The sequence below is a fragment of the Carassius carassius genome, chromosome 31 (assembly GCF_963082965.1).
Source record: "Carassius carassius chromosome 31, fCarCar2.1, whole genome shotgun sequence".
Taxonomy (NCBI): Eukaryota; Metazoa; Chordata; class Actinopteri; order Cypriniformes; family Cyprinidae; genus Carassius; species Carassius carassius.
In genome coordinates, this window is record NC_081785.1 from 18,091,930 (window position 1) to 18,117,071 (window position 25,142).

The window sequence follows — 25,142 nt, forward strand, 5'->3', positions numbered from 1 at the left end:
ATTAACAAAGATTAATACACTGTAATAAATACTGTTCATGGTTTTTTCATGATAGTAAACACATTAACTAACATTAACATTTATTCAATAATACACATGAATATGAGGTTTAAGCGGGTTTATTTGCACTTTTTCATGAGATAAACATAATACGTTAATACATACAACTGTAGAGCATACATAGCTCATATTAAAAAATTGAAAAGCATACTGAAAAACCTGAATAAAAAAATACATGAATATTTAGCACCAACAGAAATGTTCTTGCCATTCTACTGTGTGTGTGACTGGAACATTGTACAGCTAAAGTTACTGTGTTTCTACTGGTCTCTACAGAAGGTTTTCAAGTACTTAAGTAGACACATGTACAAGAACACATGCCTCAGTTAGCTGTGTGGTGTCTTTTAACAGGGTTGGTTAGTGTTGATCAGAAGTGAAGCAGAATTTTTCTGACTTGTTTTGGAACATGCAGATCAATATTCACTAATCCACAGTGTTACAGTTCAGTGAACAACTGATAGAATTCAACTTTCACCACAGTTCAGTGTTAAGCCAACAGTTAATTCTAGAATAAACATAGAGCTACACTGCAAAATTATGCTATGGTTATGAATAATAACTTGCAAGTGCCCGTAACAGCAACAGGGAATGTAGACTTATTGGATCAAAAAAATCTTTTGGATTAGTTACACAACTAAATTTGATATGTAACAGATATTCTTCTTAATTCACATTTTAGAAGGTCAGGCATGTGTGCTTACAAATGACATCTGTAAAACCGAAAATGCTCCTTTTTTGAACGTATAAACAATAGTGACCTGTGTCATGAACTAAAACTAGAAATATGACAGAGAAACAAATAGCTTCTATTGTCTTTGAATAATGAGTGTCAAAAATAAGATATCAATATTAACACCTCAATGCAAAGCAAAAATTGGTTCATACCTGCTGTCAGAAAGTGTTGTCAACTGGTCGCTGTAAGAGATGTAAGTGTAGAGAGGCAGAGTGCTAATGTAAGTAACACTGAGGTAAGTCATTAAAACATATTAAATAACTTTACAATGGTTCACATTTTCAAGCCATGACCAAATACACAAACTAGTAACATTCCCACTCTTAAATAAGTCTCCAGTCACTATCTTTAAAATCATTTAAACGGCAGCTTGCATAAAACATACTGTTGTTAATGTGCTAACAAAAACAATTAGTAAAAGGGTCTGTCATTTATTTAGCACTACAACAGTGTTGCATTTGCATTTCAACACAACTTTCACTAATTTCATGTGACTGAATATGAAGAACAAAACACCCTGTAACACTCTGGATTCCTCCTCAATCTCCTACAAGTATTTCCAACATATACCTTGTTTTCCAGTTTCCGCACAAATATATATATTTTTTCCCTCATTCACACACACATATAGAAAAATTAAAAGAAACCCACAGGTGTTATCTTGCAAGTGATTCAAGTGAAATCATTTTGATCAGAAATGTAGGTGTTTCCTGTAGTTTCAGACTCCGAAATGTTACCAGATTCCACTAGAACGACCACCAGGTGGCGCTAGGATCCGCGCGGAAGCCCTCTTCGGAACATTATCATCAATTTGGGCACCTATCAAAAAATAAAGATTGCTGAGCTACACGGGCTACTGGAATTGTAATTAAATATATTTCTAAAGTTTAGAAATTCATATATGTTTATATTATCTATCTATCTAGACAGTATGAATATATATATATATATATATATATATATATATATATATATATGTCTGTAATTTATTTCACATTCACATTAATACCTTCATATGTTATTTTTAAATACACTGATAGAAATGATTTTGTGGTGAACTAAATACTACGTAAAAACAAATGTAATTTCTACATTAAGTTCAGGAAAGATTTTAAAAAGTAAAGGATATTACTACTCAATTTAAGCTTTTAGAAATTAAAGTTTGAAATTATAAGCATATTTTACTTGGAATTGCTTGGTATGTTTACAAGGATTCTTTAAGTAAATATCAAAGTTATGATCCCATTTTTCCCATCATCCACTGGGGCATGAATTATTAAATAGATTAAAATTTTCACTGTTTTCGAGTTGTATTTACACTGTTTTATGGTTGATTTTGTCATTAGGTTTAGTAACTTACTGTTTTGTGATATCTGGAGTAGGGCTGCACGATAAATTGCATGCGATATTGAATGCGCATCTTGTCTGACAATGAATCTGGAGTTCATTTTAAAGGATAATAAGCTGTCTACTTGCTTACTTACATGTATGCAAATGAACCACATGCTTTAATAGCATGGTTGTTTTCCAGTGCTACCTCGTTTGAGTAAATTATATAAACTGTAACTGAGGGTAATGTTCTTAAGTATTGTGTATTTTAACAAAATAAACTGATATTATTCTTTAAACTCTAACTGGCCATGTTAAATTTACTCAATTCCTTTGCTAAATTTACTTAACTTAGTTAAGTAGATTTTACTTATTTCAATACTTAAATTTAACTTAAAATGTATGTGTGCAAAAACTTGCAAAATAAAAATTAAGTAAATCTACTTATAGTTTTTTTCCCAGTAAATAGAATTAACATAATTAAATATGATTTACACAGTTTTACATACTCATACATCACATTGATATTCTAATTTCTGTCTGTAAGGTGCAATTATAAAGTAAGTAATTATTTTATTATTTCTTTTACTGAATTCTTAATCAAAACATATCTATGTAATTGTAGAAAATTAATCAAAACATAATATAAGCTGTAATTAAATAAACATTGTGTCCATAAAGAATGAGAATTTCACTTTCTTTGTATCACAAAATACGAAATTCAAAGAAAATGCCAGTGAAAAATTTTTTTTTACTGCTTCACTTTCTTATATGCAAATATTTCCTTTATGCAAATTATACATACATTTATTTAATTTTATTTGAATATCAAGTATGAACCGCACAATTTCTTCAGTTTGATTGAATGCAGACTACTGTACCAGACAAACTAAAGCTGGACTCATGTAGGTCTCTCATTCCCCCGTGGCGCGTGCAGGGTCGTGGGTTCATGTCCCCATCTGAAGGGCCCACATCCTTCTTCCCTGAATTCTGCACTGCAGCTACGTCTCCGTTGTAGGGCGCACGCTCCACCCCCTTGACTGCTTGACACTGAGAGAAGAAGGTCACAAACAAACAGTGGAGGCACTGCGATACGCAGTCAAAGAAACATGATATAACAGAGTGAGAGTACCTTCTCCCTCTGGACCATTTTCTTGTACAGGTAGTCTGGGAAGGTTCGGAGAGGGTAGAACTTTCCTGAGCCCTCAGCACAGGTGAAGATGCCATTTTCATAGACCACGCGGCCACGGCTGACGGTTACCAACGGGACGCCGTGACAGCGTAGGTTCTCGTACAGATTTACATCACCACCCTGCCATTGAGTGGACACAGAGATGGTCCTGCAGACACAAAACCATGCAAAAACAATTCATTTCATTTTGCAATACTTGGTATATGAAATATATTTTTTTAATTCTCAGCTGATTAGAATTCACTTATCATTATTTTGGATACCTTGTTGATTCTGGATCCCAGACGACCACATCAGCATCGGCTCCAGGGATGATCCTGCCCTTCCTCGGGTAAAGGTTGTAGATCTTTGCAGCATTGGAGCTTGTGACAGCAACAAACCGATTCTCATCCATCTTGCCTCCAACCTATTAAGAAAGACAGATAAGATTTTTTTCTTGCATCTGTCATCTCCTGTCCTCTCCATGATTATTACTTTTTTGGTCTTTGGCAACATAACTGTATATGATATGAATGTTATATTAATATTAAAACAATATTGTTATATAGTTTATAACTTATTATATATTATTTATATACACTACCATTCAAAGGTTTGGGGACAGAATGTTTTTTTTTAAGATTTTAAAAATTATTTTATTCTGCAAGGATACATTAAATTGATCAAAAGTGACAATAAAGACAATTGTTACAAAATAAATATTCAAATCAATGCTGTTCTTTTGAACCTTCTATTCATCAAAGAATCCTGAAAAAAAAAATGCAGCACAGTTTCAAAAAACAAATTAAGCAGCACAACTGTTTTAGGTTTGACACTGAAGACTAAAGGAATAAAAAACATATATATATTTTTTCAATATTAACATATAAAATAGTTATTTAAATATTCCAGTTGTTTGCACAGTATTTTTGATTAAATAAAGGAATCCAAATAACTGGTGAGCATAAACTTTAAAAAAAACCTTACAGACCTCAAACTAAAAATAATTCATATTGATATTCATTATTGGTACTTTTTGGATCCATCCAAGCACATATAATATTCTGAAGTTACACTTTCAGCATACTAACTGCAAGTATTAATGATTATCATGACTTTCATCCACTGAATTCGCTGAATTCAAAACTGTTTTGAAAATTTGCATATGATCCATACTTTCCTGTCAATGTTTTATGAAGTATTATAAAAATGAGTATTCTAAAAAATATTACAAAAATGGTACATCATGTCTTTATTTTCGAAGTATTCATTCAAGCATGAATCAAAAGTTGTATAAAATATCAACTTTCACAAGCGCTGGCTATACAAACATAGATACTGTGATGATTCTAGCCATCAGTGTGGCTTCTGTGATTAACTGAAACATACCACTCCTCGCTCCCAAATGACGCTCATGCGGTCCTGCACCCCGGGAACACCGTGAGGGATTTTCGTGAAGTCATCTTTACCCACTGCCTTCTGTTTAGTGGTGAAGGGTCGGTGGTCCGATGTCACGACGTTCAGAGTGTCACTACATCAGTGAAAATACCTTTATGTGACTATACAGGTATCTGATTAAATGAAACGACTACATGGTGAATCCACTTACTTTCCCAGAAGGCTGAGCAGGTAATTGGGTGTGTTGGGGTCAAGTCTGAGTGGTGGCACAGTGACGAAAGCAGCTGCGTGGGCCCAGTCCTGGTGGTAGTACTGCAGCCCGTTTAAGACAGCATGAGCTGTGGTGGTCTCTCCATGCACCACTTTCCCTGTCAACCAATCACGCTTCAGTATTCAGAGTCACATTATCTCATTTACTGGTAAATATTCAGGTGTCTTATGTGACCCTGGACCACAAAACCAGTCTTAAGTGTCATTTTTTTTATTGAGATTTATACATAATCTGAAAGCTGAATAAATAAGCTTTCCATTGATGTATGGTTTATTAGGATCGGACAATATTTGGCTCGAGATACAACTATTGCAACAAGTGTCAATGTCAATGTCAATGTCACCTTTATTTATATAGCGCTTTAAACAAAATACATTGCGTCAAAGCAACTGAACAACATTCATTAGGAAAACAGTGTCAATAATGCAAAAATGATAGTTAAAGGCAGTTCATCATTGGATTCAGTGATGTCGTCTCTGTTCAGTTAAATAGTGTCTGTGCATTTATTTGCAATCAAGTCAACGATATCGCTGTAGATGAAGTGTCCCCAACTAAGCAAGCCAGAGGCGACAGCGGCAAGGAACCGAAACTCCATCGGTGACAGAATGGAGTAAAAAACCTTGGGAGAAACCAGGCTCAGTTGGGGGGCCAGTTCTCCTCTGACCAGACGAAACCAGTAGTTCAATTCCAGGCTGCAGCAAAGTCAGATTGTGCAGAAGAATCATCTGTTTCCTGTGGTCTTGTCCTGGTGCTCCTCTGAGACAAGGTCTTTACAGGGGATCTGTATCTGGGGCTCTAGTTGTCCTGGTCTCCGCTGTCTTTCAGGGATGTAGAGGTCCTTTCTAGGTGCTGATCCACCATCTGGTCTGGATACGTACTGGATCCGGGTGACTGCAGTGACCCTCTGATCTGGACACAGACTGGATCTGGTGGCCACGGTGACCTCGGAACAAGAGAGAAACAGACAAATATTAGCGTAGATGCCATTCTTCTAATGATGTAGCAAGTACATAGGTTGTTATGGGAAGTGTTTCCGGTTCCGGTTTACCTAATTAATGCAGCCTAAAAATCCTTTAACGGATTTGGATAATAAAAGCATATTAGTATGTTATGTGTATGCCAGGTTAAAGAGATGGGTCTTTAATCTAGATTTAAACTGCAAGAGTGTGTCTGCCTCCCGAACAATGTTAGGTAGGTTATTCCAGAGTTTGGGCGCCAAATAGGAAAAGGATCTGCCACCTGCAGTTGATTTTGATATTCTAGGTATTATCAAATTGCCTGAGTTTTGAGAACGTAGCGGACGTAGAGGATTATAATGTAAAAGGAGCTCATTCAAATACTGAGGTGCTAAACCATTCAGGGCTTTATAAGTAATAAGCAATATTTTAAAATCTATGCGATGCTTGATAGGGAGCCAGTGCAGTGTTGACAGGACCGGGCTAATATGGTCATACTTCCTGGTTCTAGTAAGAACTCTTGCTGCTGCATTTTGGACTAGCTGTAGTTTGTTTACTAAGCGTGCAGAACAACCACCCAATAAAGCATTACAATAATATAACCTTGAGGTCATAAATGCATGGATTAACATTTCTGCATTTGAAATTGAGAGCATAGGCCGTAATTTAGATATATTTTTAAGATGGAAAAATGCAGTTTAAAAATGCTAGAAACGTGGCTTTCTAAGGAAAGATTGCGATCAAGTAGCACACCTAGGTTCCTAACTGATGACGAAGAATTGACAGAGCAACCATCAAGTCTTAGACAGTGTTCTAGGTTATTACAAGCAGAGTTTTTAGGTCCTATAATTAACACCTCTGTTTTTTCAGAATTTAGCAGTAAGAAATTACTCGTCATCCAGTTTTTTATATCGACTATGCAATCCATTAGTTTTTCAAATTGGTGTGTTTCACCGGGCTGCGAAGAAATATAGAGCTGAGTATCATCAGCATAACAGTGAAAGCTAACACCATGTTTCCTGATGATATCTCCCAAGGGTAACATATAAAGCGTGAAGAGTAGCGGCCCTAGTACTGAGCCTTGAGGTACTCCATACTGCACTTGTGATCGATAGGATACATCTTCATTCACTGCTACGAACTGATGGCGGTCATATAAGTACGATTTAAACCATGCTAATGCACTTCCACTGATGCCAACAAAGTATTCAAGTCTATGCAAAAGAATGTTGTGGTCAATTGTGTCAAACGCAGCACTAAGATCCAATAAAACCAATAAAACTAATAGAGAGATACACCCACGATCAGATGATAAGAGCAGATCATTTGTAACTCTAAGAAGAGCAGTCTCAGTACTATGATACGGTCTAAATCCTGACTGGAAATCCTCACATATACCATTTTTCTCTAAGAAGGAATATAATTGTGTGGATACCACCTTTTCTAGTATCTTGGACAGAAAAGGGAGATTCGAGATTGGTCTATAATTAACTAGTTCTTTGGGGTCAAGTTGTGGTTTTTTGATGAGAGGCTTAATAACAGTCAGTCTGAAGGTTTTGGGGACATGTCCTAATGACAATGAGGAATTAATAATAGTCAGAAGAGGATCTATGACTTCTGGAAGCACCTCTTTCAGGAGCTTAGATGGTATAGGGTCTAACATACATGTTGTTGGTTTAGATGATTTAACAAGTTTATACAATTCTTCCTCTCCTATGGTAGAGAATGAGTGGAACTGTTCCTCAGGGGGTCTATAGTGCACTGTCTGATGTGATACTGTAGCTGACGGCTGAATGGTTGCAATTTTATCTCTAATAGTATCGATTTTAGAAGTAAAGTAGTTCATAAAGTCATTACTGCTGTGGTGTTGGGAAATGTCAACACTTGTTGAGGCTTTATTTTTCGTTAATTTAGCCACTGTATTGAATAAATACCTGGGGTTATGTTTGTTTTCTTCTAAAAGAGAAGAAAAGTAATCGGATCTAGCAGTTTTTAATGCTTTTCTGTAGGATATGTTACTTTCCTGCCAAGCAATACGAAATACCTCTAGTTTTGTTTTCCTCCAGCTGCGCTCCATTTTTCGGGCTGCTCTCTTTAGGGTGCGAGTATGCTCATTATACCATGGTGTCAAACTGTTTTCCTTAACCTTCCTTAAGCGTAAAGGAGCAACTTTATTTAAAGTGCTAGAAAAGAGAGAGTCCATAGCTTCTGTTACATCATCAAGTTGTTCTGAGGTTTTGGATATGCTAAGGAATTTGGATACATCAGGAAGATAACTTAAAAAGCAGTCTTTTGTGTTAGAAGTAATGGTTCTTCCATAGTTGTAACAAGAAGTAGAATTTACAATTTTGGCTATATGAATTTTGCAAAGAACTAAATAATGATCTGAGATATCATCACTTGGCTGAATAATTTCAACACCATCAACATCAATTCCATGTATAATTCCAAATAACCTATGTTATTCTGTGGGCACCACTTAGACATCCAGCCATTGAGTGATGACAATCTGTTATGCATCTCATCACCACGGTAAGCAGGGAGGGGACCAGAGCATATTACAGTGTCTGACATCGTGCTTGCAAGTTCACACACCTCTTTAATGTTATTTTTAGTGATCTCCGACTGGCGAAGTCGAACATCATTAGCGCCGGCATGAATAACAATCTTACTGTATTTACGTTTAGCATTAGCCAGCACTTTTAAATTTGCCAAGATGTCAGGCGCTCTGGCTCCCGGTAAACATTTGACTATGGTGGCTGGTGTCTCTATATTCACGTTCCGTACAATAGAATCACCAATAACTAGAGCACTTTCATCAGGTTTCTCAGTGGGTGCATCACTGAGTGGGGAGAACCTGTTTAATGTTTTGATCGGAACAGAAGAGCGGTGTTTTGACCCACGACTACGCTGCCTCACCGTCACCCAGTTGCCCTGCTGCTGGGGCTCTGTTTCCGGAACCGAACAATGTACAGGAATCCCTGAGCTAGACGCATCCAAAGCCGTATCTAGAGCCCTAACATTTTTACTGTCCTCAATTAAAGTTTGGATGCGTGTCTCTAATTCTGAAATCTTCTCTGTCAGCCTAACTATTTCCCTGCATTTATCACATGTGAATCCCTCATCAGCGACAGAGATAGATAAACTGTACATGTGGCAAGAGGTGCAAGAAACAATGATAGGAGAAGCCATTACTCACCGTGCTTGATGAAAATTCTTACTGCGGTTGTTTGATGAACTTGTGAAAAACTGGAGCGAGGGAGAGGAGAAAAGAAAACAGCGATAGGTTCGAATGAAGACGCTAATGACAAGCTAACGAGTGCTAAGTCGTGGGAAGTGGGAAGTCGTGGCCTAATGGTTAGAGAGTCGGACTCCCAAGCGAAAGGTTGTGAGTTCGAGTCCCGGGCCGGCAGGAATTGTGGGTGGGGGGAGTGCATGTACAGTTCTCTCTCCACCTTCAATACCACGACTTAGGTGCCCTTGAGCAAGGCATCGAACCCCAAACTGCTCCCCGGGCGCCGCAGCATAAATGGCTGCCCACTGCTCCGGGTGTGTGCTCACAGTGTGTGTGTGTGTTCACTGCTCTGTGTGTGTGCATTTCGGATGGGTTAAATGCAGAGCACAAATTCTGAGTATGGGTCACCGTACTTGGCTGAATGTCACTTCACTTTCACTTCACTTTTCACTTTTTCACTTAACGCTTTGCAGGTGTACTGCACTCACGGAAATAAAATAAAAGTGAACGATCAAAGTTAATCTGATAAGATTGATCGATAATATCAGAAATATGGTGTGAATTAAGTTATATTTTACCACTTTAAAAAACAGAGAGTGATAGTAAGATAAAGATTCTAGAGAAAAAAATAAAATAAAAACAGCTACACGGAGCTACAATTTGCTACAGAAGGCCAACAGGAAGTAGAGAAAACACTGTCCCAAAGTGCAAAAAAAAAATTAGAAAATGGCCTTTAAAATTGTCTAAATGAATTCTTAACAATGCATATTACTAATCAAAAACTAAGTTTTGAAATATTTACGGTAGGAAATTTACAAAATATCTTCATGGAACATGATCTTTACCTAATATCCTAAAGATTTTTGACATATAAGAAAAATTGATCATTTTGACCAATACAATGTTTTTTTGGCTGTTGCTAAAAATATACCCCAGCGACTTAAGACTGGTTTTGTGATCCAGGGTCAAATATACTAAATTAAAATGCTGCGACTGTGAATTGTCCTTTGAGTGTCATTGCCTGGCTCTTACCCTGCATTTTAGCAGATGCTAAAACATCCCCTGCTGACATGCTGGACACATTCACAAGATATATAGGACAGTGGGCCTGAGAGACAAAAAGCAGAAGACATTGATTCTGATCACATTTAAAGTTCTTAAAAGCAATTAATCGGTAACTCATATGTTTGTTTCAAAACTGTCATTCGTCACATAATAACGCTGGCTCATCATGTCAATCATGCAGCTATCTTGATTCTGTTTATACTGCATGTGCAAAATACAGTATGTACATTTGCTTCAGCTGCAAAATGAGTCAAAGTGACTCAAAGTACACTTTTGTTTAAAAGTTTAAATAAATGAATACTCATTTTCAGCAAAGACGCATTAAATTGATCAAAAGTGACAGTCATGACATTTATGATGTTGCAAAAACGTATATTTTAAACAAATGCTGTTCTTTTGAAGAATCTGAACTATCATAGTTTCCACAAAAATACTAAGCAGCATGACTAATCAGCATATTTTCAGCGTAAAAAGATTTAATAATAAAGATTTTTTTAATGTTTTTGTAAGAAGTCTCTTATGCTAAGGCTGCATTTATTTGTTCAAAAATACAGTGAAAACAGTAATATTGTGAAATATTTAAATAGACTTAAAATAACTGTTTTCTGTTTTAAAAAATGATTTATTCCTGTGATGCAAATCTGAATTTTCAGCAGCATTACTCCAGTCTTCAGTGTCACATGAAATCATCCTAATATGCTAAATATGCTTTTTATCATCATTGTAAAATAAACTTTGTGCTGGTTAATATTTTTGAGGAATCTATGATACATTTCTTAAAGGATTTATTGCTAAACAGTTCACTCCTGTACATCATACTCACTCTGTTAGCGATGGTAATGGCCCGGTGGATGGCCTCTGCTTCCAGCTGCACATGGAAAATTCCCATGGAAGTAAGTGAGAAAACACAAATGTCACCAGTGAAAACTAATGGTGAACAGACGCCTAAGAGTATTAATAATCTATGGAAATGCAATATGGAGACAGGAAAGACTAGGAGCTGCAGAGAGTGTCAATGTGACTAATATCTTTTATGGTCACACAAATCACAGGATTTGAATGATTACTTTACCTCCTCAGGTCTGCTTATCTCAATGCCCTCTGGTCCACTAATACCCAGATCCAGCGCTTCTTTGGCACCCTAGTGTGGATAAATAAAAACATGCCATAACATGATAAATTAACTATGAATATAACCTATAAATAAACTGTGCAGGAAGACAGGATCCTACCTAGACAGCATTTTAAGTCACTATCACAGCATTATGCCAGCATTACTCATAATTTTGGCCAAAATAAAGGCAGCATCAAATACACTAGGTAATTTCACATAACACCAATAATTACTGATTAAAGTGAATAGTGCTACTTGTAATGTGTGAAGCTGCTGCCTGTATACAACTCACGAGGTTTGAGGAAAACTTGTTCATTATGGTTTTGCACCAGTTCCCTGATTTATACCTCCGCAACCAGTTCTCCATTCTCCGCATGGACGCGGGCCACAGCACCGATGTCCTTACAGTTCTGCAGGGCCTGAAACAGCTCGCTGTCCCTCAGCATGTACATGTCCTTATATGCCATGAACATCTGGAAGGAGTTCACCCCTCTTTCCCGCACCAGTGTCTCCATTTGAGCCCTAACCTGTGATGGTCAAGTCACCTTTATAGTGCTTTATACAATACATATTGTCACAGCAATGATAAGCATTAATAACAAACAGCAAAAATAGCAATAGCAAATCAATTACAACTATGGAGACAGTTAAGATTATGCTGTAAAGCAGCTCTGCGTTATAGCAGAACTGTAAATTAAACAAAACATTTTCAGCACGTTTTTCCTGTTCCTGTAATTATAGGAAGTTGACATACTCTGCAAACATAGACTTCATACCGTTGGTCCCCACCAGGTCACTCCCACATGAAGAGCATAGTCACAGCAGGCCTTGGCATCAGCGTGAGAGCGGCACTTTTCATAAGCGTCCAGCAATGATTCGTTCTTTTCTGGCAGCACATGACCAATCACCATAGTGGTGCCTCCAGCCAGAGCAGCCTGAAAGTACACAAACAACAGACCGACTGCTGCGGGATCCATACAGCATCATCATTATTATTCTGTTCATTATTATGATGGTTGTTAGGTCATTGCTGTGGTGTTTTGGTGGTTGCTAGGGTGCTCTCAGTGTTGCTAGTGTGTGCTGGTGGTTGCTAAAGAAATTATAGGCTGATTTATGGTGTTCTGCTGGTTGCTAAGGTGGTTTCTTTGATGATGCTAGGATGTTTTTTTCTAGGTCATTGCTAAGGTGATCTGGTGATTGATTGCTACTGTAGGCTGTTTTGGGCTGTTCTAGAGGTTGTTAGGATGTTGTGTTTGTTTCTAGGGTGTTCTGGCTGTTCATTACAGCCATTACTATAGCGTTCTGGTGATCGTTGTGATGCTCTGATTGTTGCTAGGGAATTGCAAGGCTGTTCGGGTGGTTTCCAGGATGCTCTGATATTTTCTAGGTCATCGTTAGGGTAATCTGGTGGTTTTCATTACTAGGGTGTTCTGGTTGCTGCTGGAATGTTCTGGTGGTTGCTGGGATGCTTTGATTATTACTAGAGGTGTTCTTGTGGTCAGGATGTACTGGTTATTTCTAGCTCCTTGCTAGGGTGTTCTGGTGGTTGCTAGGATGCTCTGATCATTGCTACAATAAGGTGTTCAGATGGTTTCTAGGGCATTATGGGCATTACTAGGGTGTTATGGTAGTTGGCAATATGCTATGATTGTTATTACGGAATTGCAATTGTTCTGCTGGTTGCTAGGATTTTTGCTAATTTCTAGGTTATTGCTAATTATTTTACAACCCGAATTCCGGAAAAGTTGGGACGTTTTTTAAATTTTAATAAAATGAAAACTAAAAGACTTTCAAATCACATGAGCCAATATTTTATTCACAATGGAACATAGATAACATAGCAAATGTTTAAACTGAGAAAGTTTAAAATTTTATGCACAAAATGAGCTCATTTCAATTTTGATTTCTGCTACAGGTCTCAAAATAGTTGGGACGGGGCATGTTTACCATGGTGTAGCATCTCCTTTTCTTTTCAAAACAGTTTGAAGACGTCTGGGCATTGAGGCTATGAGTTGCTGGAGTTTTGCTGTTGGAATTTGGTCCCATTCTTGCCTTATATAGATTTCCAGCTGCTGAAGAGTTCGTGGTCGTCTTTGACGTATTTTTCGTTTAATGATGCGCCAAATGTTCTCTATAGGTGAAAGATCTGGACTGCAGGCAGGCCAGGTTAGCACCCGGACTCTTCTACGACGAAGCCATGCTGTTGTTATAGCTGCAGTATATGGTTTTGCATTGTCCTGCTGAAATAAACAAGGCCTTCCCTGAAATAGACGTTGTTTGGAGGGAAGCATATGTTGCTCTAAAACCTTTATATACCTTTCAGCATTCACAGAGCCTTCCAAAACATGCAAGCTGCCCATACCGTATGCACTTATGCACCCCCATACCATCAGAGATGGCTTTTGAACTGAACGCTGATAACATGCTGGAAGGTCTGCCTCCTCTTTAGCCCAGAGGACACGGCGTCCGTGATTTCCAACAAGAATGTCAAATTTGGACTCGTCTGACCATAAAACACTATTCCACTTTGAAATAGTCCATTTTAAATGAGCCTTGGCCCACAGGACACGACGGCGCTTCTGGACCATGTTCACATATGGCTTCCTTTTTGCATGATAGAGCTTTAGTTGGCATCTGCTGATGGCACGGCGGATTGTGTTTACCGACAGTGGTTTCTGAAAGTATTCCTGGGCCCATTTAGTAATGTCATTGACACAATCATGCCGATGAGTGATGCAGTGTCGTCTGAGAGCCCGAAGACCACGGGCATCCAATAAAGGTCTCCGGCCTTGTCCCCTTACGCACAGAGTTTCTCCAGTTTCTCTGAATCTTTTGATGATGTTATGCACTGTAGATGATGAGATTTGCAAAGCCTTTGCAATTTGACGTTGAGGAACATTGTTTTTAAAGTTTTCCACAATTTTTTTTACGCAGTCTTTCACAGATTGGAGAGCCTCTGCCCATCTTTACTTCTGAGAGACTGCTTCTCTAAGACAAAGCTTTTATAGCTAATCATGTTACAGACCTGATATCAATTAACTTAATTAATCACTAGATGTTCTCCCAGCTGAATCTTTTCAAAACTGCTTGCTTTTTTAGCCATTTGTTGCCCCCGTGCCAACTTTTTTGAGACCTGTAGCAGGCATTAAATTTTAAATGAGCTAATTAAGTGGATAAAAGTGTAAAATTTCTCAGTTTAAACATTTGCTACGTTATCTATGTTCTATTGTGTATAAAATATTGGCTCATGTGATTTGAAATTCCTTTAGTTTTCATTTTATTAAAATTTAAAAAACGTCCCAACTTTTCCGGAATTCGGGTTGTAATTCCAGGGCTGTTTTAATGTGTTTTGGAGGTTTTAGGGCATTACAGGCATTACTAGGGTGCTCTGGTTGCTGCTGTGATTATTCCTAGGGCATCGTAAGTGTCTTCTGGTAGTTGACAGGGCATTGCTAGGCCGATGTTAGGGTTTTCTGGTGGCTGCTGGAATCGTTGCTGGCTGTTTTTAAGGTGTTCTTCTGGTTAGGATATACTGATTGTTTCTAGGTTCTTTGCAGGGGTGATCTTATTGTTGCAAGGGAATTACAAGGCTGTTTTTAAAGTGTTTTGCTGGTTGCTTGGATGATCTGATCATTTCTAGGTCATTGCTAGGGTAATCTGGTGGCTGCTAGGGAATTCTTAGGCTGTTTTTAAATGTTTTGGCAGTTTCTAGGGCAGTGGTTCCCAACCACATTCCTGGAGTCCCCCCAACACTGCATGTTTTCCATGTCACCTTGATCAAACACACCTGATTCAGATCATCAGCTCATTAGTAGATACTCCAAGACCCGAATTGGGTGTGTCAGACAAAGGAGAGATGCAAAATGTGCAGTATTGGGGGACCTCCAGGAATGTGGTTGGGAACCACTGTTCTAGGCTATTACAGGCATTACTAATGTGTTCTGGTGGCTGCTGGGAAGTTCTGATCATTTCTATGTAAATGTGTTCTATGTAAAGGTGTTCTTATGGTTGTTAGGGTGTTCTATAAGGCTATAGGAGTTCTTTTTTTTTTGCTATTTCAAGTCTTTAGTAAAGACAGTGTTGGTTATCCACCATAACATTATACAATAATAATAAGAATTGCTCATAATGGCTTAGCCAACTCCATTAATATCCCACAATATCTGTCTGATCATAATGTTTTACAGAAAAATACACAATTAGAAGAACTATTTTCAGTACAAGGAAACAATGATTAACAATAATTCAACCACAAAAATGGTTCTTTAAAAGCATCTCTCAGCTGCCCCTACTGAAGGGGCGTGTATTTGTGCACCATTGTCTTCCAGCACAATGGCACGAGTGAAGGCTTTTGCAGCAGTCTTTGCAGCAGTGCTCCAGTATCTATGGAAACAGAATCTGATCTCCATTTGTCTCTGTGCTTGGCGAGTCTTATGCGGGGAGGAGGGGGGAAGAGAATGTCAGTTGTGTTGCCAAGGCTAACAATAACAGTGCAACTCTACAACAACACTTTATTTGTCATCTCAAAGCCCCCAGCACTCTCGGAATAAGAGCGTGTATGTATTTGTGAGGGTGAATCGTGCCCTGCGGTTGATGGACCAGACTGCGAGTGTGCAATGCTCACTCTTGCATCTCAGTGTCTGCTAAGTGACCCATGGGATTTATTTAGGCAGGGCTGCTGAAGCGAGTGCATCTCTGCTTTTGAACTATTTATAAAACAAGAACAAATGAATGTGACATTAAATGGATGCTACATCACACATCATTTTAGTTTAGATCTTCCACTGTATAAAAAAACGCTTTCTGAAATAAGAAAAAAAACTCATATTGCTTAACATACAGTCATATAATGCAAAATCAAAATACATTTTTGGAAAAACTGATTTAGAGTATAATACTCTAAGCCAGGGGTCAGCAACCTACTGCAGACAAATAAAAGTAAACCCTTTACAGATTTGATTGCTGTCTTAGTATTAATATTTTAGGGTCTTTTCTCTGTTATCAGAAAAGAACTGCAAGTAAATGCATAATTTTTGGTGCAAAGGGTTAAAGAGGCTGCATTTGAAGATACATTTAGATTTCAAGTACAATATTGATTTTAAAACTGTTATTAGTACCTTATAATTTACTGTAATTAAATGACTTCAAAATGAACAGTAATCTCTTACTTTACTTTTACAGTGGATGAGTAATTTAATCACAGTAACGCGTTACACCCAACACTGTTTCCAAGTGAAATGACTTGATTTTATCCACAGGGAATTGCATGGATTTTTAAAAGACAATGTTGTTGAATGGAAGGGATTGAAAATTTGATTCTTGATGATGAAGCAACACAAATGTTTTTTTTTTTTTTTTGGGGGGGGGGGGGGATAACATGCACTGATAAATAATTCTCAATAAGACCAATAACATGTAAGTCAATTGAGAGTTCATGCTGGCTTTCATACCTTCGTGCCGCTGTAGAAGTCATCTGCGGTGCTGGCGTTCATGAAGCTCTCGTTCAGGTGAACACTGGTGTCTATGCCACCTGGAAGCACCAGCTTTCCGGTCGCATCGATAACTTTGGCCCCTCCTGGGATCATCAGCTCCTTGCCCACTTGCTGGATAATGCCGTTCTCGATGTACACATCTGCTTCTTGTGTGAAGTCATCGTTCACAACTTTACCTCCCTTTATCAGAATGCGTACCGTTGCTGAGCTGGAAGACATGGTTCAACCTAAAAAAATTAAAATAAATCAAAAGACAATGTGTTGATGTGTATTATATAACCCTACAGGGTCTTTATAACTCATTGAGTCATTTTTAATATACTAGCAATTAGTACTTTTATTCAGCAAGGATTCATTAAATTGATTAAAAATGACAGTAAAGGTTTTTTTCATTATTACAAAAGATTCATATTTCAAATAAATGTTGTTCTTTTGAACTTTCTATTCAGCAAAGATTCCTAAAAAACATAATTATGGTTTCCACAAAAATATTAAGCAGGACAATTGCTTTCAACATTGATAATAATAATAAGAAATGAACCTTGAGCACCGATTCAGTATAATAGATATATTAGAATGGTTTCTGAAGGATCATGTGACACTGAAGCTTGGCCATCACAGAAGAAGATTACATTTTAAAGTATATTCAATAGAACACAGGTATTTTAAACTGCAATACTATTTCACAACATTACTGTTTTTACTGTATTTTTTACCAAATAACAGTAGCATATTTAATAATTTTTTATTTAGTTAATGACCATGGGAAGTGGGAACCCTGTTTATGCAAAAATATACATACCATACTTTTGGAATAATATCACATATCTTAACGGAGAGCTTGCATCAAACCATTTTTCCACATTTGGGCTAAGGAAACCAACTTTGTACTTAAATTAAATTAAACTTATGCATTTAGCAGATGCTTTTACCCAAAGCGACTTACAGTGCATTCAGGCTAACAGTTTTTACCCATCCTGTGTTCCCTGGGAATTGAACCCACAACCTTGCGCTGCTAACGCAACACTCTTCCACTTGAGCCACAGGAACTTACTTGACATCCAAATTGGCTCAATCATTCACATCAACAGCTTTCAAAGCATTTCACCATTCTAGAATCTGACTTTAGCTGGTAAACAGACACCAACATGTGTGATTATCGTCAGCTTGGCATGATTAGTCACATTCGACTCCAGCATTTAACATGTAATTACATGTGAAAATGTTAATTATTCATGACACATGAAAGCAATTTAAAACAGCACTGCAGCAAATGTCCCAGTAATGTAACAAAACCTCAACACACTACAGAAACAGGGTGTGTAAATCATATTAAATGATCAGAGCAATTCTGACCCAGATTTTCCAGCGTTGCATGTGCAGAGATGTGGGATTGTTAGCAGGAAATATATGTAGGCTAGCAGCTGTTGCTGCACATTCCTTGCAGCAGTGCACTTCCTTATGATCTAATCCCAAGTGAAAGTGTGTATGTAAAGTATGGCGCTGCCTAGGGTTCCCCCACACCCTGTTCTGAGCCCCTGATGGTGAATGGCGAGTGTGTGTGTGTGTGAGAAAGGAGGGGCTACTATGGATCTGGAGAATAAGGGTGTGTCTCATACATCCTACTATAAAAAGAAACAGTACAGTGCATGAGATGCATCTGTCCTGTCCTCACAGCACAGCCTAGAGAAAAAATATTGAAGCATTTGCTCTTTGTGATGACTCATGGAGGCCTTCCTCAAGAATGGCCCAGTTTTGAACCGTGCCATATTCCATGAGATCCACATGGCGCTCTTTTGGATAGTATGAAGTACATGAAAACTTCTGATCTGTCTTGTGGAAACAACATCTATTCAGTAAAACAGAACAGGCCATTTAGTGCAGTTTGAACTATTAGAGCAAAACGAATCAGTGAAATAAACAGAATATAAATGTATGATTTTAAATTGTGTAAATAATATTTACAATTATATACTGTATTACACAATAAATATGATTTAAAACAATATTAAAATTATTTTATATTATATTAAAATGTTAATTGTGGTAAGGGGGAAAATAAATGGAACAGAAATACAAAGAGTGCAATATAGGTAATAAAAATTATTTAAAATATTATTTTAAGTTGTATAAAACATATTTAAATGGTGTATTGCATTGCACAAATTAAATGTAAAATATTTTAACATTTATTTTAGAATACATTATATTATTTAAATTTTTTATGCTATGTTCACTGCAGCAAAATGACAGGAAGGGCATTGAGCATATTTCATATTAACATTATACCTTATTAACCTATATTATTTCAGAATTTTCATGCTAGAAAGACTTCTAGTTTGCAAAGCATGCATGCAGTCACGTGAAGTGTAAACATGACTACGAGAGGTATTTTATGACCATGTACGCATGCACATTTGTGAAATGCAGTGCATCAGTGAGGTCTTCTGATATGTAGATTGCATGCACAAGGCTTCATTTAGAGGCTGATGATGGTGTTGAAGTAGACTTGGAGCATATCGAGGGTGTCACACCAAGCTTACTCTAAACACATTCAACACGCCTCAAGGAATAATGAAATGCCAACGTTGGGTTTTAAAAATGTATAACGTTAATGATATTACAACGGCTTCGTAACGGAAAGATCAGTTGTCCGGCGTGCGCTCGCGTTTACTCGTGTTTATTTCTGGTGGGCTCGAGCAGTTTGTGGATATACGACATCCACATTGATCGACTCGATTATTACATATCGTTCAATTGATAGTTAAACAATTACCAGCTCACATTAGGAATGACACAAGGGAAGCACGAGACACAAGACTACCACAAAATTACATGATTCTTAGCCAAGCATTATATCTCTGTGCTAGTCAGTGAGAAGTTTCTTAAAATAACTTACAACTGAATGCAAAATACCAACACATAGCGCACTTACTTCCTTTGTTATGTCCTTAAAAAGCGGTTTTCCTTCACTTTCAGCACTGGTGAACAATAAAGCGTGTTAGACGGTCAGGCAGGCAGCAGATGCTACGGTTGGTCCAGCCCGGTAACCTTGCTGCAGCATCCAGACAGTGAGAGCCGCCCTTTGACCAATCACAGGCGACATACACCAAGTACACCCATGAGTAATGGACTCATCAGCAGCCAATGGCATTGCAGTATGGGCGTGTCCTGTCGTCAGTGGTACGTACCATTCACACAGATTCATAGGGGATGGCAACTGTGCAAACCAGACTAAAATACAATTATTGTTTTTTTTGTATAAATATACATAAATATAAAATTTACAAATATAAATTATGTATAATATAGGTATAAAAAGTATAATATCTATTTAATCTAGTTGTGTCCATATTCTTATGCTTATAATAGCCTAAATATCATTATTTAAATACAGTTTTTTGTAATTTCCGGAATAAAACCATAATTGTGTGTGTGTGTGTGCCTATAGAAAGTCTTCATACCCCTTCATATTTTTTCACATTTAGTTACGTTGCATTATGTTAAACTGCTTTAAAGTACTTTAAAGCAGTTTAACATAACCATAAGGCCAAAGCAAAAAAACAGATTTATCACAACTTTGCAAATTTATTAAAAAGTAGACGCTGAAGAAAAAAAAAGACATTGCACAATTCTTCATACCCTTAACTCAAAACTTAGTTGAAGCACTTTGGCAACAATTACATGCTCAGGTCGTTTTTGCAATGAGCTTTGCACATATGCATTTATTTATTTATTTGCCATTCTTCTCTTTAGATCATCTCAAGCTCGGTCAGGTTGGCTGGGGACCATCGGTGGACAGCCATTAATAGGTTTCTCCAAACATGTCTAGTTGGTTCCACGTCCCAGCTCTGGCTTGGCCATTCAAGAAGCTCATAGTCGTCCCTAAGCTACTCCTGCATTGTCTTGGTTGTGTGCGTAGGGTGACTGTCATGTTTGAAGGTGAATTGTCAGCCCTGTATGAGGTTCTGAGTGCTCTGAACCAGGTTTTCATTAAGGATATCTCTGTATTTAGCTGCATTCAGCCTTCCGTCTTCTCTGATCACTTCCCCAGTTCCTGCCGCTGAAAAACACCCCATGCCTCCATGCTTCACCGCTGGGATGGTATTATGCAGGTGTTAAGCGGTCCTTGGTTTACCTCAGACATGAACAAGGAATTGAGGTTCATCAGACAAAAGAATATATATTTTTTTATAGTCTGAGAGTTATTTAGGTGTATTTTTGTAAATTCCAATCATTCATGTATCTTTACTGAGGAGAAGCTTTTGTTTGGTCCCTTTGCCATCAAGGCCAGATTGGTGGAGTGTGGCAGTGATGTTTGTCCTTCTCCATATAAGATCATGGAGCTCAACTAGAGTGACCATCAGTGTCTTGATCACCTCTCTAACCAAGGCCCTTCTCCTTCGACTGCTCAGTTTGGCTCAGGAGGCTAAATCTAAGTCCTGATTGTTTCAAACTTCATCCATTAAGGACTGTGGAGACCAAATGCTTTTTTTTGCCAATTTTCTGTAGTTTTTCCCAGATCTTACTCAACATAATCCTGTCTCTCAGCTTTACAGGCCATTCCTTTGACCTCATGGCTTAGTTTTTTGCTCTGACATCTATTTCTGCTATTAAATTAGACAGGTGTGTGTGCCTTTCCAAATCATGTCCAATCAACTGAGGTTAAACGTGCAGTATGGAATTTTTGGCCACCAGGGGTCACTCAATCAAAACAATAACATGAGACGTACTTTGATGACGTCGGGAAAGAGCGTAGGCTCATGGGAGTTGTTGTTCATTGGAACACGCGCTCTGTCGCTCCCCACATTCCTCACTCATTTTAACTGAGGCCGGCGACACACTGGATGCGTGGCGCAAGCGTCTCAGCTGCGTGGCGTGTCAGTTTTTAATTCGGCTCCCATGTTAATAGGTTAGAGCTTGCAGACTGCCTGTGTGAGACGCGTGTCTCAGGCGCGGCTCGAGCCTCGCGGAAAACGTGTGCATGCTAGAAATAGAACCGACGCCTATTTTTCACGCGACACGCGCGCGTGTTGGAAGCGTTTCCAGGCAAAATATAATAGGAAAATATGTTTATATGTAATTTTGTACACAAATACATATTAATTCATGACATTTTGATGTTTGAAAGTCTATAGGTTGACAAATTCAGATACAAATGTAATTTAAAAAATAAATAAATAATTATCGATTTTCAAATATTGCACCTGTCAAACATAAGTCTATTTTGCCGTCAATACTGTTGACGGTGTCCTTTATCAGTAGGCTTTATATTTATGTTCAACATGAAGTATAGATATTGTTGTCATGAAGACAAGAGCCTGGTCTGTCAACGGTCTCCCTCTATGTCACCTACAGCAGCAGCAGCAGCGCGCCACGCTTCTGGCACGCAACAGAGACGTCACGCAGCCAGTGTGTCACCAGCCTTAGTATTTTGACAATCACGTATTTTCGAACGGAGAGATATATGAATTATCAGACCCCTATCAAATCAATATTCCATCTAGCCAGTAGTAATATATGTAAAAAAAAAAAACACGGTTGCCTTTCGTTAATAATTATAATTAGGCTACGTTTATACTATGATATCGAACAAGATAGTGAACTGCATTTGAAGCTACTTTATCCAGCTAGATATAGAACACATGTAGATTTACATTATACTTTACAGGAGAGCTAGTCCGTCTGCGTTTTACATAAGACATCATCGTTTCACAAAATATACGGATAGATATAGTTAGCTGAATGGATGCATACCTGTTTATTAGAATGCAAGCATCTCTCTGTAGTTTCAGCTTGTCACGAAGCTCTCTCTATCTTGGAAATGCAACTCCAATATTTACCCGTGTCTCGTTTCTTCTTCGTCCCAAAACCTTCTCAGGTCATTTATTTCACCCGTACGTTTGCGCTTCACAGAACGTGCAGGCAAAGCATAATCATGATCCATAACTAAGTTATTGATTGAGGTATAAATACGAATATAAACAATATAAATATAAAATATAATAGTCTCGACCAAGCTACTACTAGCTACTAGCGACCAAGCTAGCTACTACTTTTTCTTCTTCGTCTCGTCTTTGCTTCTGTTCACCTTGTATTTGGCGGTTCCGCAGGAAGTTAGATAAACTAGAGGGGTCAAAGTTTATATGACGCCATAATCGGGCGACAAAACGGAAATAAAGAAACGTGCCGTGTCTTCTAATTAAACTATAATTTTCTCCGGATTTTAAAGTTCGTGGAAACTGTCGGGATAATGTAAGTACACAACAAAAAATAAATATATAACATAGATATAGTGATATCTGCTATTTTTAAAGCAGAAAAATTACATATTGTGCCTTTAACTCCAGGCGGAGTATAGAAACATCCCAGAGACGATCCAGTGTAAAAAAATACACATACACACACTATATAATATATATATAATATATATATCGTATGTGTTCCTTCCAGAATATTATACTGAAATATTGGATAAAATGTACACATTTTTAGAATTTTAATTGTTATTTAACTAATAATAATATACAATTAATCATCTAATGAATATATAATTTTATGGTAAATACTTGCAAAGAAAACAAACAACTTTTCCACAAAAAAAGAAGGAAAAAAAACAATACATTTATTCAAGTGTTCTCCAGCACAAGTACATAAGGAGCCTTTTTTCTTCGTTCTGGGCACATAACGAAAGAAAGGGGGAGAGGTGGCAAATGATTGCTACATTTGCTGTATGAGCTGATTGCAAAAGTTTATATGACACAACAGAGGTCACAAATATCAACAGTGTCACTGAGAAATACAGAAAACCTGTTAGGAGAGCAAACAAGAAGCTGTTACAGCCAAATGTGTGTGTGTGTGTGTGTGTGTGTGTGTGTGTGTGTGTGTATATATATATATATATATATATATATATATATATATATATATATACTCAAATAAAGCAACTTAAATGGATCAAAACAGAGAAGAAATTAAAAATACAAAAAAAGAAGATGGAGGGCTGGATATATGGCATGGAATGTAGGACTTAGAAGCAATTCTGCCAGGATATTAAGCAAGTACATGTTAACAGCAAAATTTATTACATTATTTTTTTTATTATTTCCCATTATAAGTACATGATCCCACAGATAAGCACCAACTACAGCAATGTCTATTCTAAAACAATATAAGAATCTTTCATCACTGATCATTACTTTTTTTCAAGTACAAAGTAAAAATGCCTTTGTTAATATCTTTATACGAGAGAGTAAAATAATAGTGCTTCTCCAATACTACAAGAAACATTCAGCAAAAAAATAAAACATAAAAAACAGTCATTATCAAGACAAGTTTATTTATTTTCCAAATAATATATTTTTCTCAATTAGATAAAATTTTTAGCACCTTAGGAAACTCCTACAATCCCTCTCTTAGTACTTAAAAAAGAATTAAAAAGCAAATCGAAACACACTTTTGTATGTAGGGCTGTGCAGTAAAGATGGGACTGTTAAAATCACTTCGCGAACTCATTCTTTAGTTTTATCCTCTGTTCGACATACATAAATATGAATTACAAAAGACACCCTGCTGCTTTATAGCTTATGTCAATTAGCCTCTTACCATTTTGTCAATTGCCCCCCTCTTGCGATTTGAGCGCTGTTTTGATTCTATGATATATATTAGCAAAGAATTACATTTGTACATCTCATACGCCATTCAAAAAAAGCAACAGACAAATTCTATGTACAAAATGTACAAAAAGAAAACAATCTGGGCATCAATGAAACTGGGAAAATAAGAAGCAAAAAAACTTTGCTGAACATGATAAATGTAAAGGTATGTAAGCAGTGCAATGCCTTTAAAAAAAAAGAGCCTAATAAGGATTTCATTAGAGCCCGTTTCTAACCAGATTCACAAATTTAGCCTACGTAGCTCGCGTGAGAATTAAAATTATTGACATGGTCAACATCCACCATTGGCAAACATAATAATGTTTTCAGATCTACGCTAGGGACCAGACGTAGTTAACCCCATCCGACTACTTTTCCTACAGAGATATTTCACAAACACACTCACTTTGGGATTATATAGCAGTAAGAACCGTGAGCAGACACTATTTCTCGAAGCGAGTTATGATAAAGCGACTCCGTAGCACATGGAAACACGAGAGGGGTGCTATTCAAATTGGGCCCCTTCACCACCGGCACGACAGACGGATTTATTCTATCCTAGCTCAATCGTTCACATCTATTGGCACAGCCCTACTGTACACAACAAAGTATTACCTTATATAACGGCAAGAAATTCACATCATTAAAAAACCCCCAATCCCC

The 25,142-nt window shown here is 37.4% G+C and overlaps 1 protein-coding gene across 1 annotated transcript; it reads right to left on the reverse strand.

The window, feature by feature from the left end:
• Window positions 1–1,035: 1,035 nt before the first annotated feature.
• On the reverse strand, window positions 1,036–19,909 carry LOC132111688 (dihydropyrimidinase-related protein 5-like). The gene is made up of 13 exons (XM_059519228.1): window positions 19,760–19,909; window positions 16,783–17,051; window positions 12,109–12,267; window positions 11,680–11,859; window positions 11,291–11,359; window positions 11,042–11,086; window positions 10,186–10,261; window positions 4,903–5,059; window positions 4,683–4,824; window positions 3,578–3,720; window positions 3,255–3,462; window positions 3,004–3,172; window positions 1,036–1,612 (listed from the first exon to the last, which is right to left on the reverse strand). Exons 2-13 carry the CDS (start codon window positions 17,041–17,043, stop codon window positions 1,527–1,529), a joined length of 1,695 nt encoding a protein of 564 aa, XP_059375211.1. The 5' UTR covers window positions 17,044–17,051; window positions 19,760–19,909; the 3' UTR covers window positions 1,036–1,526.
• Window positions 19,910–25,142: the final 5,233 nt, after the last annotated feature.

What these genes read in the sequence shown, in the direction of transcription:
- LOC132111688 (XM_059519228.1), bottom strand. Translation starts at nt 17,043, where the DNA reads ATGTCTTCCAGCTCAGCAACGGTACGCATTCTGATAAAGGGAGGTAAA. An exon ending in AGATAAGCAGACCTGAGGAG is followed by an intron (nt 11,087 to 11,290) that starts GTAAAGTAATCA and finishes TTCCATGTGCAG; the next exon opens with CTGGAAGCAGAGGCCATCCA. An exon ending in AGCATCTGCTAAAATGCAGG is followed by an intron (nt 5,060 to 10,185) that starts GTAAGAGCCAGG and finishes ATTGGTTGACAG; the next exon opens with GGAAAGTGGTGCATGGAGAG.